This window comes from Clytia hemisphaerica, unplaced genomic scaffold (assembly GCF_902728285.1).
Source record: "Clytia hemisphaerica strain Z4C2 unplaced genomic scaffold, Clytia hemisphaerica genome assembly, whole genome shotgun sequence".
NCBI classification, from domain to species: Eukaryota; Metazoa; Cnidaria; class Hydrozoa; order Leptothecata; family Clytiidae; genus Clytia; species Clytia hemisphaerica.
The window spans coordinates 1,142,264-1,157,705 of record NW_027103852.1 but is presented as its reverse complement, the minus strand read 5'-3'; the positions used below and the strand labels follow the sequence as shown (position 1 = coordinate 1,157,705).

Genomic DNA, 15,442 nt, shown 5'->3' with positions numbered 1-15,442 from the left:
TGTTGTCGAGCGGTAGAGAATATCTCTGCCGTAACTTTTCAAGTCATAATTGAATGGGACGAGTAATAAGAAGTCAATGATGCTCTCGTGTCTGTGTTTGAATTATCTACTGTGATGAAACCATTGCTATTAATCTAAAAAATGAAAATTTGATTGGTGAATTCTTAGTATTCTGCTCCTGACAGGTATTATTTGATTTCGGGTCAAAGAAACACTTACAGGATTTAGTCTTCAAAATGTAATTTCAAAGTTTACATCAAGTGTTAAGAACTCACTTGGAATGTAAAATACTTACGCAAACTTGAGATCGGTTGGCTGTTGAAAATAATGGGAATCTTTTGGAGAACGAAGAGTTAGTGTGTTTCCATTGAGGTTAAAACTTTTATATGGTGTGCACGAGACCTTTCCATCTGGTTCAGCGTAACCGATATTGTCATAGCCTGGGTTATCCATACGTTCATAATTGAAAATAGTGTATGTTTTTTTGTAATCGGTCGCTATGATAGCTTGAAAACGGAATAAGATGTTTCGATTATCGTAATAAGGAACGTTATTGAAAGTGATGACAATTGCTTCTTTTGATTTAAAAGATGGAGCAGATTTTGAAAGTGAAATATCTCTGTCGATCGAGTTCAATGTAGTTTGATCTTTTGTGGTGCGGCACAGTATATCATTTCCATGACTTCTCATGTCGTAATTAAATGGGACGAGTACTGAGATGTAGGAGGTCAAAGATGCTCTTGTGTCTGTTCTTGGATGGTCCACTGTGATGTAACCATTACTGTTAATCTGAAATCAATAGACCTTTTCAATCATTTAAAGGTTTGTTAAAATGTTTTGTAAGATTTTGCAGTTTTTAGGGTTTAGTTAATGGACATTATTTAACGTATGTCTTATACCATTTGCTTAAAACACAGCATTTTTAAACAAGAGAAATTTTTTCTATTCGGTGCCGTGCGAGCATAAGTTTTGAGAAATTATTTTGTTTACTCTGCTTTTTCAAAGTAATGAGCCAAGACAAAACGAGTTTGGCGTACCACTATGAGAGAAACCGCCTCTGGCGGTCGATAAAGTAGCCCTTTATACAACTTTTAATTTTTACCGGGATCTGAATAGGTTAGATATCGATGGGAAAGGTAAATATGGAATAGAGAGTTCGTGTAAAAGGTTTTGCTCATAACGGTTTATCATCTAAAGAGACAAGCAAATTTGTTCAAGTGACAATAACCTTAAGACATGGAGTAAATAGTTTAATTCTACCATGACGTTCTAAAGTTACGTTAGAACTCCATGAATTGTGCATCATTTTTTCAAAATATTTATCAAATTTGACTGTGTACTTACACAAATTTTGGATCTGTTAGCTGTTGAGAATAATGGGAATTCTTTCGAAAAGGATGAAAAGCAAGTGGCAACATCGTCACCAGCTTGTACAAATTGATCTCCAAAATATGAACCGAACGGAATGAAACCTGGAAAATATGGTCAAAAACACAAGCATAAAAAGATTTCGGACTTCATAATTGAATCTTGTCGCTAAACATGACTAAAGGACGAAAATATTCGACCAGGGCTGCCTTAGCTTGAAAATAATGAATTTTGGGTCGGACAAGGAGCAATTTTTGATTCGGATAATGTCCAAAGCCCCCGGGGATGCGAACTCTCAAGGTAAACGACATACCGTACGTGCGGCCATTAAGGGTTCTTTTTCCACGCTTCCCAAAGTGCATTGTAAGGGTCAAAATGAGCAAAGATCAAGAAAAAGGGTGTAAAATTTGGAAAATCTGACCATAATTTGCCTTAAAATGGTCAAGAAAATGCAACCTAAACTTATTCGAATTTGGCTACATTCATTTTCTCTGCACTGTAATTTTGGGCCACACGTACGGTCGTTTTGATTCGAATACCTCCCCTGGGGCCAAAATCAGACCCTCGCTAAATAATATTTGTAGTTTCAATATACTCACATCCGTTATGTTCAGTACAATTTGTTGGTTGAGCATAAATTGATGACGAACTTGGCAGATCTATTGCTGACGAGGTTGTTGGTAGAATCGACATCGCATTGGATTGAATTGATGACGTCATTTGAAGAGATTCTGACGTTTTGACTCCAGCTACAGATAGCAAATCCTTCATGGAGTTGGATGGAGTTTTGTGTTGGTGAATGGATGGTGCGATTATTTCTGCTGAATGACTGGGATGAATTGCTAAATAAAGAATATGAGATGTAGAAATATGATTGAAAGTGTATAGCTTTTCACTATAGAAAAACTTTTACCAGATCTTCTTTTTGCATTAAAAATTATTTAATGTCTCAAGGGACATAATTACCATGGAAATTGTTTGAGTACGAGGCAAGTGATGTTCGTGACGTAACTTATGAAAAGGTCTATTGTTCATGGGATTCTGATTTAACTTGCCTCTTTTAAAAGTAGAACGCAAAGCTCGACATAAATATTCAAAATCATGAATAAACTAAGAATGATTAAAATTGTGAACGAACGATTTAAGTTTGCGAATTGCTAAGAGTTTGGGTTTGGAATAATTTGTTAGGTGGAAAACAAATTAACACCCGAAATTGCTCAATAACAAAGATGAAGGAGCTTCCATTAAAAATTATAGGCTTTGGAATTATAAATTCCAGCCTAAATAATAAGAAAAATATGGGAGAAGAATAAGCCTCGGATACACAGGGCATTAAAAGGGCTTGACGACTGCATGATTTATTTTAAATGGAGGGTACGAGGAAGCCCTCGTGAAAAATTATATTATTTTATAAATATTTTTTGTACAAGAACGGTTTAGAGGCCCTTGTGCCTGAACTGTAATTCTCTATAATAATGTTTCATAGAGGGCAATAGACGAAATATATTGCTATAAGATAAAATGATTTTACAAATACCAGTACTAGAATATTACCTGACTTTACTTGATGCTGATGAACCAACATGGTACACAAAAGGACTAGGAGCCAGCCCATTTTGATTATTTTATTGAACTATGCTTTTTTTATCGTTCACGTTTTCGAAAATATGGTAAAAGTAAACCCAAACAAGATGATATTAAGCCAAGACAAAATAAATCTGTATTCTGTATAGACTTTAAGCCAAAAGTGAATCCAGTATCTTGGCGTTAGGCTATCTACTTACGACTATCTTGTATTACATTTATATAAATAATCAAGTATTACAAGCGGGAAAATCACCTTGGCCCAAATTTTTTAAACGGTTTTAATTAACGCAAGGGTAAGTAATTCGCGTTAATAACTTAAGTAGCTACATAAGTGTAATAAGGCAGTCGTAACATAGCCTTAATTTTCAAGAGTCCTTTTGTAATACAGAAATAACAAATTTTCGAATCAAGTTTACCGTCTTCCTTCCAGTATCAAATGAACGAAAATGTCTACCGGGTTAAAATTTGCATGTCAATCGTGACCCTTTGTTTCCCTGCTAACACCAATACACCTGAAAAAAGATAAACAGTGCAAAACATTTATTCTGTATTTTGTTACACAGGGTTGCTGGGAAATGTTTTGACAGCTTTCAATATATTGAACGTTATTAACCAACACAAATCCAGATATTTAATAAACGAATCTTTATCACACATTTTTAATCTTTTAGCTTTAAATGAGTAGATGTGAAATACCATTTGTAAAACGTAGAACATGTCCCTTTTTCAACGTCATTTCTTTAACTTTTGACAAGGAATATATAGACATTTAAATAATAACCTGCATTTGGAAGCTAGACTCAACCTTAAACAGGCGTCGAAATAAAATGGACAAAACTCTGATTTACCGGGGTTGTCTACACTTTTTTTTATAAGAACCAGTAAACTTTTGCTGAGGCTCGGCTGTTCTTATTTTTTTGGCACTTTGAGCTCTGAATTGTTCTTATTTTGTTTTTATTTTTTCTAAGGTAAAAAACAAGTTTTGGCTATTTACTTTACTATTTAGAGGATTTTAGAAACCAGTGATTCTTTTTGCTATAACTCTCTAACTTCAGCCTCTCCGCTGTTCTTAAATTGTTCTTATTTTTTGGCATTTTTGAGCCTCATTGTTCTTATAAAATTGTTCTTATAAAAAAAGTGTACTTCAGCGGCCGTAGAAAGAAGGGAAGGCATCAAGGTACGGTGTTCAAGGTTTTGGGTTCGAACCCAGCCGAGTTATTCCAAAGATTTTCAAAATGGTTCCCACTGCATAATGCTCAGCGATTAAAAAGAAGCGTTCAAGGAAAGTGAAAAGGAATTCAGGGAAAAGATTTGCCCAAAAAAAGGAGCCTTCGGGTCGCCCTTGACTGCGATTGCTAACTTCCAAAAACTTCTATTCTATATATCATTCTGCTTTTTAGATCTTTTCAGTCAACGTGAAGGCCGGATTCCAATTTGTACAAGAGGCAATGCCACACTTACAGCAGACAAAGTAATTTTCTTCAAAATCCGTTAAAATAAAATTCAAATAATAACTTCTCAATAATTGCCAAATTCTTCGTTTATTAAAATTTGTGTTAACATTGAAAACAATTCCGCCTATTAATGGGATAAACTTTCGCGGGGATTAAATTTCGCGGTTGAGCCTATCCGCGAAATTCAAAAATTTCGCGGGGACTTAATTTCGCGTATGGCAATATTGGGTGGCAATATTTTCACGATTTTTTGACTTCTACTGTCAAATCATGCATGTTGGTTGTTGAAATACACATTATTTGCGCTTCTTTGATGCAAGTAACCATTCAAAAAGTATTTATTTTACATATTTTGAGTATCGTTTAGAAATATTTCGTGGATGAGGCTCCTCCAAATTTCCAATGGGACTTAATTTCGCGGATGACACCCAAATCCGCGAAATCCGTGAAATTTAATCCCCGCGAAAGTTGGCCGTACCTTGATAACAAACATTTTCTCTTTTTTAAATGATTCGAATAATTTGAAGTGATCAGTTCTCTTTTTCTTATTTTAGCGGGTCGGTGATTTTTAATTCCTCAATGGCTGCTTACAACCCAATACAGGTGAGGTTTTTGACTACCATTTCGTATTCTCCAGGAAGCTCGAGCTACTGATATACACCTAAGAAGTTTTTCTGCAAAAAGATTACAATAAGTTAACCCCAAAATAATTTTTAAAGAATCGATAGGCTGTTGAATTCTGTTAGCATGACGTTACCTTGGGCATTTGAACAGATGTGTACCCAACTCTGCCAATTCTTTCCCTAATTTCCGTTACGCCGTATAGATCAGAAAATAAGTTTCCGCCACCAAAAATTAAATCAAAATTCAAAAGTTTTAATCGAAAATTCTGGAAATTTGGACTATGTCCTTTAATTTCTGAAATTCTGGCCGATTCTTCGCTAAATTCTAAAGCACTGATTGTATATAATTTCCAGTTGATGTATAACATTGTTTTAAATGTCCATTTAAAGTCCATTGCAAGATTTATAAAACTTAAGATGAACCTTGGAAGTTATTCACACTCTTGTCTCGGTGAAACTTTTCCCCACAGTGGGATGGACAAAATGGGGACAAAAAATTCTGAAGTCAAAAAGTCCTATGGGGATGGTTTTGGAGTGCAATTTGTACATTGAATTTTGAATGGGGATGGAATCAAAGTCAATTCCCCTGTGAGGATGAAATTGTAGAGTATTCTACCCACTGGGGACGGGATTCTGGCCAAATTTTCTAGTGGGGCTAGGGTTCCAGTTGGTCTGGGGTGTTTAATCGCTAACTTGTAAACCTTTTTATTTTAGATGATCGGTGCGTATTCCATATCAAAAACCGCCATATTGGGTTTGGTCAAAGCATTGGCTTCTGAATGTGGACCAATGGGTATTCGTGTCAACGGGATCGCTCCTGGAGTCATTGAAACACAAATGAATGAAATGGTATGAATGGACCTTTTCATCAATGACGTTACGAACATCATTTGCCTCGTTTTGAAATTATTGCCATGGTGATTTACTCCCAGCGGATTTTATCAAAGCTACCTCCTATTCGTTAAATAGAGACACAATCACCATGGTAATTGTTTAAATACGAGGCAAGTGATGTTTTCGTGACGTAATTTATGAAAGTTCTATCGTATTTCGTTATTCTTTTCTTTTAACGCAGCCCTCTTAATGACATAAGAATTGCACATAAACCGAAACGATGCTCATGATTCTCAAAATCTAATTTTGGACTTTCAAATATTCTTAAAAGCGATTCTTACATATAGTTTTTTATAAAAGGGCAGGAATTTTTTAAAGATTAGTACCTGAAATATTTTCACTTTAAGTTTTGTCTAAAACGTGGTAGAACAAAAATTTTTAAGCTCAGTATTTCTTTTTATAAATTCTTAAATTTTTCAAATGAGCCTTCTCATTCTTACCAAACGAGTCTTAAAAATAACATTGTATATAACAAACTGTTCACTCGGTGTCATAGTTATTGCCACAAAATCGATAACATTAACCGAAAAATGAAACTTGTTAATCCAGATCGATTGTTTTTTATGGAATCTTAAAACTTGTTGTTTTCGTAATTTTTACAGCCATTGTCAAATGATGCGTACCGTGAGCAAGTCCTGAAAACTATTCCACTGAACAGGTGAATAGAAATTGTTCTTGATTTGATTTGGCTGGTTGATATACAAAATGTCCATTTAAAAAAACACCCCTGTCTCACAGCTCTGGTAAAATCTCTTCCCGCGATAAAATATTCCATCGTAATCCCAATGGGGATTTAAAGATTCTATTGTTACAAGCTTGAAAAGTCCAGTGGGGATGGTTTTGGAGTCCAATATTTTACAATGAAATCTGGGGATGTAATCGATGTATTTGATAGATACTTTTCATCCCATATGAGGGAAAAAGACTTCCTTCGGGGCTGTGAGACAGAGCTCTAGTGGCTCTCTTAGCACAAGCCTAAAGAATGCTGCCAATCATATTGCCTGCTAAATGTCTTTTTTCCCAACCTTGTCTCTTTAGATTTGGCAAACCATCAGAGTTGGCAGGTTTAGCAGTATTTTTATCATCTGACGAGGCTTCTTATATTACTGGCGAGACTATTATGGTTACCGGTGGTGTACATTCAAGATTGTAAGTCTATTCCTAAATTTCTTCTAAACCTTTTTGGATTTGTTTTCAATTTGTAAATTTTTGAATTAGATTTTGAGAAATTTTTATATTTTTTATGGTGAGAATGCATGCATTATAATATGATATAAAGGGGTATTTTTCCATTTAGTAAATGATCTGCAAAATTAAAATTAGTTTGAAAATGTAAGCTATACCACTCCAAGATATGCTTCTCGACAAAGACGAATTTCAGAAGCAGAATATCTGTAGAATCGTTTACCCTGAGCTAAAAATCGGATTATCACCAATAAAACACAACTCATAGCATAGCATCAGACTGTTACGTCTGTTACTGTAAGTCATTTAAAATATGTAGAAGCGATCTGCCAGGATCTGCCAGAAAATCTAAATCAAACAGTCATTCCCTTACTAGTCTCGAAAGTGTGTCCAGGGCGTATTTCTTCTTGTCCAATCACATGATAAAGGTGTTTTCACACGTCAAACACTTAGGTGACCTGAAATTTAATATGACCACTGAAAAAAGCATGTTTAGCGTTTTTTTTTCAAATGTAAATAATTCCATGTATGAATTGATAAGACAAATAATTATTTTCGAAATATTCTACCAATAATAAACTTACAAAAAAAAAATTTATCTTTTGTTAAAAAAAAACCTTAAGTAGTGACACTTGCACCTTGATTTCCATGCCTATATAGATCTTTACATGATACTTGCTGAGCTCCCTGGGATGGAAGACTGACCTTGCAGACCGAAAAGGATGTTTCGGGACTTTTCTCAAAATTTTCTAATCTTTACAAGGTATATTTTAATGAATAATTTCCAATTTTTTTTGATTGAACCGAAGTTCACATTACACCTGACCTTTGGAATATATAATTTATAACCTTGGCTTCAAAGTAAGGAACCAAGACAAAGAGCATTGGAGATCAGACATAGATTTATAAAAATGTATACGAGTAAAGTCTTTAAGTTAAAATAATATATACAAAAGTTTGGAATTTTTTTTTATTTGTTTTTATACGTTGTCTTTATGTTTGTCTTTATTAAAGTTTTGGCATTTTTACCATTCTATCGGTGTCATCATTGAGCAGCTTTCTCTTAGCAGCTCTGATTGGTTGTTGGCTAACAATGCTCTGGTATGATTGGCTCCCGAAGATGTTTGCAGGTCCTTGGATTGGCTGCTGGAAGGAATTGTTGTTGTTGTTGTATGATCCTGGTTGGTCTTCAATGCTTTGATATGATTGGTTCCCGAAGATGTTGTTGGACCCTTGCATTGGCTGTTGGAAGGCAGTGTTGTTGTATGATCCTGGTTGTTGGCTTGCAATACTGTGATATGCGGATTGGCTCCCGAACATGTTTCCAGGTCCTTGCATTGGCTGCTCGAAGAAATTGTTATTATATGATTGATTTATGAGAGGGCTATTGATTGGTGACTGGAAAACAATGTTGTTATTGTATGATCGGTTGATTATTACGTTATTATTTTGACTTTGGATTGGCTGATGGAAATGAAAACTGTTATATGATTGGTTCGTGAAGGCGTTGTCGGGGCTGTTGATTGGTCGCTCAGGAACGTTGTTGTGTAATTGGTTCAAGATGCCATCTTTTGAACCTTTGATTTGTTTAGAATCAAATCCAAACATTGGGGCTCCACCAGAATCATTTTTTCTATAGGATTTGCTACTTACTGGTTTATCGTATGGGATGAATCTATCTTGAGCTTTGTTTTTAGGTTTCCTTCCACGGCGTGATGGCTTTTGTAGAACGTAATTTTGAGCTTCACCGAAAACGAAATCTATCATTTCATCGACATTACCTCGTGCTTTCAATTCTTTGAGTTTTTGTTGAATCAATTCATTCTGGGAAGGTTCCTTCGGTTCGGTGCCACGTAATGGTCCAGAGTTCATGAATTCTTTTGGAATGGATGTTTTGAGGTGGTAGTGGCGTTGTTGGTATTGTCCAGTAAGAGTCAAATATCTTTGAAGCTCTCCTTCTTTCAAGGATAACTCAATTTTCGGTGAATTGTCAACGCTGTTGATTTTATTATTTGGAATGGCTGGATTGCCATTTTCTTCAACATTTGAAAAGATCGTCTGACCCGCCTGGGATGATTGTGGATTTTTTGGACCGACAGGGAATGGATTTTCCATGGACATATTTTGACCAAGAATCGATTGCTGGATGCCATTTGGGTAACCGGGTGTTTGAATCATATTGAACAGGTTTTGTTGCACTACTGGAAAGCCATTGACTGTTTGATATCCTTGAAATCTTCCTTGATTAACCGAAGGATCGGTATATCCAGTCGGCATGAGAGGTTGTTGAGGCAGATGACAGAAGTCTTGGTTGAAGTTTTGGTCAATGAGTTGAGCTGCCTGCATATCTAGAGGATCTTGAGGAATGTTTTCTTGTTGGTTTCCCATTGAATTTAAATGTACTGGAACCATATCGAGATTTTTTTGGTCAGTTTGAGAACCTGAAGTGATGTCGAAATCGATATCTTCTTCATCGGCATCTTCCATTTGATGATCGAAATCATCGTTAGGCGCCAAGTCTCCAATGTAAGCCAACAGTTGGTCCAAATCAGCTGAAGATTCTGCCATTAATTGTTCGCCGAAGTCCTTTAAATTTGTTGGGAAAGCAATAGGGTTGATTCTATCCTGTCCTTTGGCAAAGATAGATTGTGAACTCTGAGGATCCAACAAATAGTTTGGTGCCTGATGAATAACTTCTGTCGTAGAACTGGTTTGATCAAGGACGCAATTTTGAGTTGTAGATTCTGAAAGAGGATCTGCCTGAAGATCTAAATCGAATTCGGGTTGTCCACCATCCAAGAGGTCGTCGATTAGAGCATCAATGTCTTCAAGACCAGAGCATGATTCATCAGAAAGTTGATTGATGTCAAATAATTGTTTGTTGAATGCATTGTTTGCATTATCTGAACCGACTTGAGACAACATCAATTCTTGTCGGTCGGATAATGGAGCATTAACAGTTGGCTTCAAGTTTGGAGCGCTTACATCAGCATTATCCATGATAAACTTATCAGATTTGCTTGATTCTTGATCATTGATAGGTTGAGGAACGACAGGTCCTGCAACGATCAATTTTGATTCTGCATCGACATGATGATTGTCGTTTACAGAGTTGGTCGTTTCAATAAAGTGTTGTTGGATCACTGGAGAATCTGGTCGTTTGAGGTTCTGCTCCAAGGTTTCCAGTAATGGAGAATGTGCTCGATATCCATCATTGATTTCTATGTCTCCAATGATTGAAGTAATAGCACTATCCAAATCGTCGATATTGAATTCTGGTTTATCAATGTCCAGAGATCCAAACTGCTCTTCATCAGCAATGAACTGTTGCTTAAATTCTGACTCCCTAAATACAAAAAATAAAGCATAATTGTAAATACACAGAGTCTACATAACCTCTAGGCAAAATTAGTACTGAACATAGCCATTTTGAGGTATACTAGAAGTTCAAAATTAGAATTTTCTGCCGTCCGCGTAAACGGTTGTTTCGTGAGTCAGTCACTTTTATCTGTCCTCTCCCCTCAAAAAAAAAGAAATTTGAAAAAGCCCCATTTCCTTAAATACTTTCGTCGAAGTCGAACAAAGTATGATTTTCATAAAAAAACAATTTTGAAATGTTTATTCCATCTTAAATAGGCAGCAATATGTGTATCTCAAGAACCAACATCCGAATTCGACAATGAAAAAAGTTATTCATTCCAATAATCTTCCCCAAGAAATAACGCTATCAACCTAACCGTCTAATGCTATTCTTTAGTAAGAAGGGCTGCAATGAATTTCGAATTTTCTTTAATCGGTTTTATAATAAAAAATCATGTAGAGTTCGGTGTAAAACGTAGAATAAGGAAGATCCGATAATTTGAAACACCAATCAGGATAAATATAACGTTTTTTTATTATAAAATCTTCTATATTTGCTGACTTGAATATCGAATTTCCAAATTCTAATTGAAACGCGAAAATAATTGAGACCTAAAATAAGAAAACATCAACTGTAATCGCGAAGAAGTATAAAAAAGACTTACCCATCGAGACTGCACATATTCAAGGATGAATAGTTTTTTCTATGATAACTTGGGCAGTATTCCATACTGTTTCTTCAATGGCCCAAAAAATGTGATACAAAAATACAATTTAAACGTACATTACTCTCAAATAAATTCGTAATAGACGCTATAATGAAAATTAATTGATAAATATTTATAAAAAGCTTAGAATAATCACAAAAATTAGCCGAAATATTCTAAGCCGAACTTCTTCTGAGATAATCAAAACTCCAAGTGGTTCTTTTCTGAAAATGAATTGACGTCAAATATTTTTTTTCGCTTATTCGATATTTAGATACATTGTGACGTCAATTTTTACAATGGAATTTTTTGTTTTGTTTCGAATGTATAACCGCTTTTAGTTAGTATAGCTTTTAGTTTATATTATACACCCGTTATGCTGCAGTGTTAAGTAGTCTCTGAGCTGTGTTTTAGGTATTTCTATTTCTATAAATTAATCCAAAGGGTACATATGTACATTTTCCCGGATATTTAAATAATAACAATTTAAAAGTACTAATAAAAGCAACGTGAATAGAAGAAAAAAAATATTTTCAGACATTTTGCAAGAGAAATTTCAAATTAATTTTGCGAGAAGATTAAGACTAAAATTCCTAGCACAAAATAGTTGAGATTTAGAGAATTATGAGGTAGTTGTGACCAGGAACTAGGTTTTAAATAACTTTATGCTAAAAATAGTGATTGAAATTGTTTTTAGTATTAGAGACGTCAACAAAAAGGATAGAATGTAGGTAAGATTAGAATAGATGAGCTCGAGACTCAAGAACTTGAAAATGTAACGATTCAGAGAGAAAATAACTTATTTGAGATGAACTAATTATCTAGTGAGCTAGAATTCACTACTTACTGGTAGTTCGTTCCATTCGTATGTACGGGTAGAATGAATATGTGTGACGTAGTATGGCGCCTTGTATAGGTTGAAAACGTAAGTGCACCGTTGTTGGCTGATGGTTTGATTTGGCATGTACTTAAGACCATGGTGGAATTGGTACAGCGTTGATAACCGGTTGATTTGTCGTCTCTTATCCAATGTTTGAAGCTTAAGATTATCAATCATAGCAGTTGGGATGCTTCATAGCTCCATTGGTTGCATATCCAACGAACTGATTTTCTCTGGACATGTTCTAGTTGTTATGTTAACGAATGATTTCCAAATGGATTCCATACTGTAGAGGCATACTCAACGATTGGGCGAATAAAGGTTTTGTAACTTTGCAGCTTTACCTCTTTTGAACATTTTCCAAGGTTACGTTGTAGAAAGTGTCGGCAGTTTTGTGCTTTAGCAGCAGTGGTTGTAATGTGCTGCTTAAATGTCAATTTATTTTCAAGAAATACACCTAAGTATTTTGCAGTTTTAACAAGTTCAAGATTGTACCCATGGATTGAGTAGGTACCTTCAATTATTTTTCGTTTATTTGTAATTTGTATAACTTTACACTTGTCCGCATTGACCAGTCTTGCTCCCACTGAATAAGTCGGTCTAGGTCTTTTTGAAGATCACCTTTGTCTTGTGTAGATTTGACATTTTTGTAGAGCAAGGCATCGTCTGTGAATAAGCTTATTTCAGACGAGGTGGTTGCTGCAGAAATATCATTGATATAAACCAAAAACAGTAATGGACCCAAAACCGAACCCTGTGGTAATCCTGAAGTCACACTCCCTTCAGGTGATTCAGACCCTCTAACAAGAACTTTTTGTGATCCGTCTCTTAAAAAGTCCTCAATCCAATCAAGTTCGTTATTTCTAATACCATAGAATCTCAACTTCAGCAACAATTTTCGATGACACACTTTATCAAAAGCTTTGCTGAAGTCGAGTAAGACTGCATCTGCCTGTCCTTTATCATTTAGGCTTGTCATTTACAGTTTTTATTAACTGAGTCTCACCATGAACGCTTTTTTCTGAATCCATGTTGGCGGTCTGTTAGGACGTGATGATGCTCTAGATGGTTGATAATATGAATATGAATGATATGTTCAAGGCTTTTACATAAAACTGAGGTTAAGCTAACAGGACGGTAACTTTCTGGGTTTGATCGAGATTTATTCCCTCCTTTGTATAGCGGTGTGATGGATGCTTTTCGCCAGTCGTCAGGGATCTTTCCTTACAACAGAGAGGCTTGAAAGATCATAGCAACTGCATCACATATGATATTAGCAGATTCCTTCAAGTTTTTATTTGAGATTCCGTCTGTACCATTAGCTTTCTCAGGATCTAATTCAGGTTTAAGTACACCGTTCCTCGTTATTATAATGTCAATGTCTGGTGTTTTTCCATCGTCGTTGGAGAAAACGCTCAGGAACTGGTTGTACTTTATTAGTACAAAGAAAATAGATATAAGTTAATTTTCCCGCTCTATCCATCCAATCTTATAAGTTTCGGGTCTCTTTTTAATTTTTTTTTTTGATTAGCTCAAGCCTTGTTTTTTAAACAAGAGTTCATTTTTAATTTACAAGCTTTTTCACATTGACTTGACACGGATGTGGAACAAGATTGGTCAGAAAGAGAAAAAGAACTATTTTTTGTTTATTCAATATAACAGTAGGGAGATATCGTCCTGATATGAAATATGTGTCTGGTATGAAACGGAAACATTTAAAAGTAAAAAACCTTTAAACTGATAAATCTTCCCTTCTAGAAGATAGAAGCTCCTGCAAAGTTTGTTGGATAGCCAAGAGTCACTTTATTTCACTTTTGGGGCTAACTGCGTCGCAATCTGTTTTCAGGCAGGCAGAGTGTGCGGCCGTAGCTGAGGGATGGCCAGGTTAGTCTAGAAAGTGTGGGCGTTAATTAGAAATCTGAGCCTCGGGATCAAAAATTTATGATTTATATAATAACTAGCCGTCTTTTGATAAGTAAGCCCGCTTCGCTCGCTATCATTATTGAGAAATTAAATATTTTACTTATGAGAAATATGTAAATGATTTCTTGTATTTTCCAAGGAAAATGATATGCATTATTTTCTTGTATATTGAATGGAACATTGACTAAAACATTTTTCTGTCTTATCCAAGGGAAATTATGTATGTCTTGTAATTTCAAAGGAAAATTACCGTAAACAATTTGTTGTATTTTCCAAGGAAAATCGACCAATACAATTTCTTGTATTTTCCAAGGAAAAAATTACATAATTTTAATGTGTTTCAAGAAAATTGTCTACTACTTTCACCAAGCTGATTTTGCAAGAACGGTAAAAAGTTATTTTGATTACCGAATCGAAACTGCAATTTCAATCTAGAGTAGCAAGGAAAGAAGATATTACATTGCTAAATTCTACCACAATCAAAAGTATCTTGTAAAACTACTCTTATGCTAGGAGTTGTTAAGCCATCGTGGGTGGACATTCGAGCGTGGACATTCGAGAGTGACTTTGAAAGACTTTTAGCTTTGAAAATTTGAAAGTTAAATATTCGAAAAAGAGAATGAGTAAACAATTTTCAAAGTACTCTTGAAATTTTTCAAAAATGAAAATTATAAAAAGGAAAAAGAATACATGTTTTCACGGTTTTTACTTTGAGGCTGAAAATTGACCAATTTAAAGACCAATACAGAAAAGGTGCGAAAAAGAATTGCCGTGAGCTTAAAAATCGCTAGCGAAAAAAAAAAAACACCAATTACTCCAAATTTGAGTCTAAGTTCTTCTTATAGAATCGAAAACTAAAACAAAGGATTTGTCTCGGGATGAGGAACTGACCGGTCACGCCCTTAAAAAAACGGTTGAACATCTCATCACCCAATATTGGAACCATCAATGTGAGAACTTGCAAAGACAACCTCAAACTCGAACGTGTTGTGCAAGAGACAGTGCACAAGTCATTCGAATGTCTAACGAACGCTCATTAAAACAGCTTATGTTTAATGATGACACTTCGAGAATACGTGGTCGTCCAATGAAAACGCTCTTGGAGCAAGTCCAGATATGCTGCATTAATCATATGTTCTTCAAACAACCGAGTGAGAGCAAAAAAGTTTGTAACGTCAACGTCATTTTTGCTCTCACTCGGTTGTTTGATAATTCCGACGGGATCGACCATAAAGAACATATGATTAATGCAGTATTGAATAACTGTAAAATTTTAGACATGAATGATAATTTGTCACAATTATCTTTTTTAGAGGCATTTTATATTAAGAAATTTCGGCATAAAATTAATGACGGTTTAAAAGCTTCAAAAGAGCTTCAATTGTTTGGATAGGCCCCTGACAATTGATTACTCTCTTTGTTTCTTTTAAACCGTTATTCTTTTATATCAATTTTATTATT

General features: G+C 35.1%; 2 protein-coding genes across 3 annotated transcripts in view; one reads left to right on the top strand and one right to left on the bottom strand.

The window, feature by feature from the left end:
• Positions 1 to 15,108, top strand: part of LOC136807980 (dehydrogenase/reductase SDR family member 4-like) — a 47,807-nt gene extending 32,699 nt beyond the window's left edge. The window contains exons 4-9 of one of the 2 annotated variants that reach the window (XM_067064609.1): positions 4,356 to 4,426; positions 4,964 to 5,012; positions 5,747 to 5,881; positions 6,529 to 6,584; positions 6,965 to 7,075; positions 14,827 to 15,108. In XM_067064609.1, the coding sequence (XP_066920710.1) occupies positions 4,356 to 4,426; positions 4,964 to 5,012; positions 5,747 to 5,881; positions 6,529 to 6,584; positions 6,965 to 7,075; positions 14,827 to 14,839 (435 nt within the window). In that variant the 3' untranslated portion in view covers positions 14,840 to 15,108. The remainder of the gene's footprint in view (positions 1 to 4,355; positions 4,427 to 4,963; positions 5,013 to 5,746; positions 5,882 to 6,528; positions 6,585 to 6,964; positions 7,076 to 14,826) is intronic. The other variant, XM_067064608.1, reaches the window with a different exon arrangement.
• LOC136807978 (uncharacterized) lies at positions 83 to 3,028 on the bottom strand. Its single transcript, XM_067064606.1, has 5 exons — positions 2,923 to 3,028; positions 1,968 to 2,210; positions 1,345 to 1,472; positions 296 to 789; positions 83 to 134 (listed from the first exon to the last, which is right to left on the bottom strand). The coding sequence occupies exons 1-5, from the start codon at positions 2,981 to 2,983 to the stop codon at positions 107 to 109; spliced, it is 954 nt and encodes a 317-aa protein (XP_066920707.1). The 5' UTR covers positions 2,984 to 3,028; the 3' UTR covers positions 83 to 106.
• Positions 15,109 to 15,442: the final 334 nt, after the last annotated feature.